At 32.6% G+C, this 1,410-nt stretch overlaps 1 protein-coding gene across 1 annotated transcript; it reads left to right on the plus strand.

The window, feature by feature from the left end:
* Positions 1-222: 222 nt before the first annotated feature.
* On the plus strand, positions 223-861 carry LOC114180762 (UPF0496 protein At1g20180-like). Its single transcript, XM_028067055.1, has one exon. It carries the CDS (start codon positions 223-225, stop codon positions 859-861), a length of 639 nt encoding a protein of 212 aa, XP_027922856.1.
* Positions 862-1,410: the final 549 nt, after the last annotated feature.

Below are 1,410 nucleotides of genomic sequence, written 5' to 3' on the forward strand. Positions count from 1 at the left end.
TCCAACCAGAATAAATATTCAGAAACCCTCCTTCAACCAGACCAAGAAACTGTACACACCATCATTGATGCAACGATCCTTTCACACAAACCAGAACTCAAGAATCTCATGCTCGATTACTTTCACATCAGTGCTGAGGCTTCACTCCTTTGTGGCCATCTTCTCAAAAACATCAATCAAATTCAGTGTAATTACCAATTCATTCAAAGAGCTTTAGAAATCATGGACAATGATGATGATGACTCACAAGAAAAGTTGAAGCTCATCATTGCTGAGCTCAACTCGTTCATCTTGACTAACCCTTTTTCAAATCTCGAGCATCATCACTTCAAGCTCGTTAGCGATGAAAACTCATCAGTGTTGAATCGTTTGAACTCAATGAGAAAAAAGCTGGAAAGGAACTTCAAGATGAAGAGATATTTGAAGACACTAGAATTTTGTGTTACTGTGGTGTGTGACATGGTTGCTGTAACAACACATACTTTAAGTTCAGTAGTCACTCAGAGTCTTGAGAGGGAGCTTCTACACTTGAGGTTTTCAAGAAGGTTTCTTGGTAAAGTTTGTGAGCAGCTTGATATGGCAACCAAGGGATCTTATATATTAAAGAAAGACTTTGATACAATGAGTAGGCTTGTGGATCGGCTTTACGATGACATTGAACATGTAAGGGCAATGGTGCAGCTATGTTTGGACAAGAAGATTGATAAATTCTGTGTGCAAATAGTGAAGGAGCTTACGAAAAGTGATGCTGGATTTGGGAAAAAAGTGGAAGAACTCAAAGAGCATGCGTGCTTGTGCCTTGTGACGATTAACCGATCAAGGGATTTGGTCACTAAGGAAATGGCAAAAATGTGTGCGTAAGGCATTGGAATCTAGACATGTATATGTGATAAACCTATGAATATTGTACGATGTGGTTAAGATTAGTTTATTTTTCTATAAATTGTTGTAGGAATTTGTTTTTTATAGATTTTTTTTTTTTTTTTTATTTGAGGATCTCTTTGACCAAAATATTGTAAGATGGGGTTCGTTGAATTTTTTTTTTAAATGGGTCATGTCGTTAGCTGGGAGGACGACTTCCAAAGTGAAGTCGTCATTCCCAAGACCGGTTTTGTTTTTTTTAAATGAATGTCGTTATTTCACGTAACGGTTTTTTTTTAATTGACGACTTCACTTTTATTTTTTTTTAACTTTTTAGTTTTTTAGTTTTAATTATTTCTTTTTCTTTTTCTTTATTTTATTTTATTTTATTTTTTAAATATTTTAGATTTCTTTTTTTTTTAACAGTTTTGTTTTTTTTTTCAGTTTTGATTACTTTTTTATAATTTTTCAGTTTTCGTTATTTGTTTTTTTTTAAACTGATTAATTATCAATATTTTTTAATTTTTTTTAAATTTTATTAGATATAAA

This window comes from Vigna unguiculata, chromosome 4 (genome assembly GCF_004118075.2).
Source record: "Vigna unguiculata cultivar IT97K-499-35 chromosome 4, ASM411807v1, whole genome shotgun sequence".
Classification (NCBI taxonomy): Eukaryota; Viridiplantae; Streptophyta; class Magnoliopsida; order Fabales; family Fabaceae; genus Vigna; species Vigna unguiculata.

What these genes read in the sequence shown, in the direction of transcription:
- LOC114180762 (XM_028067055.1), top strand. Translation starts at nt 223, where the DNA reads ATGGACAATGATGATGATGACTCACAAGAAAAGTTGAAGCTCATCATT.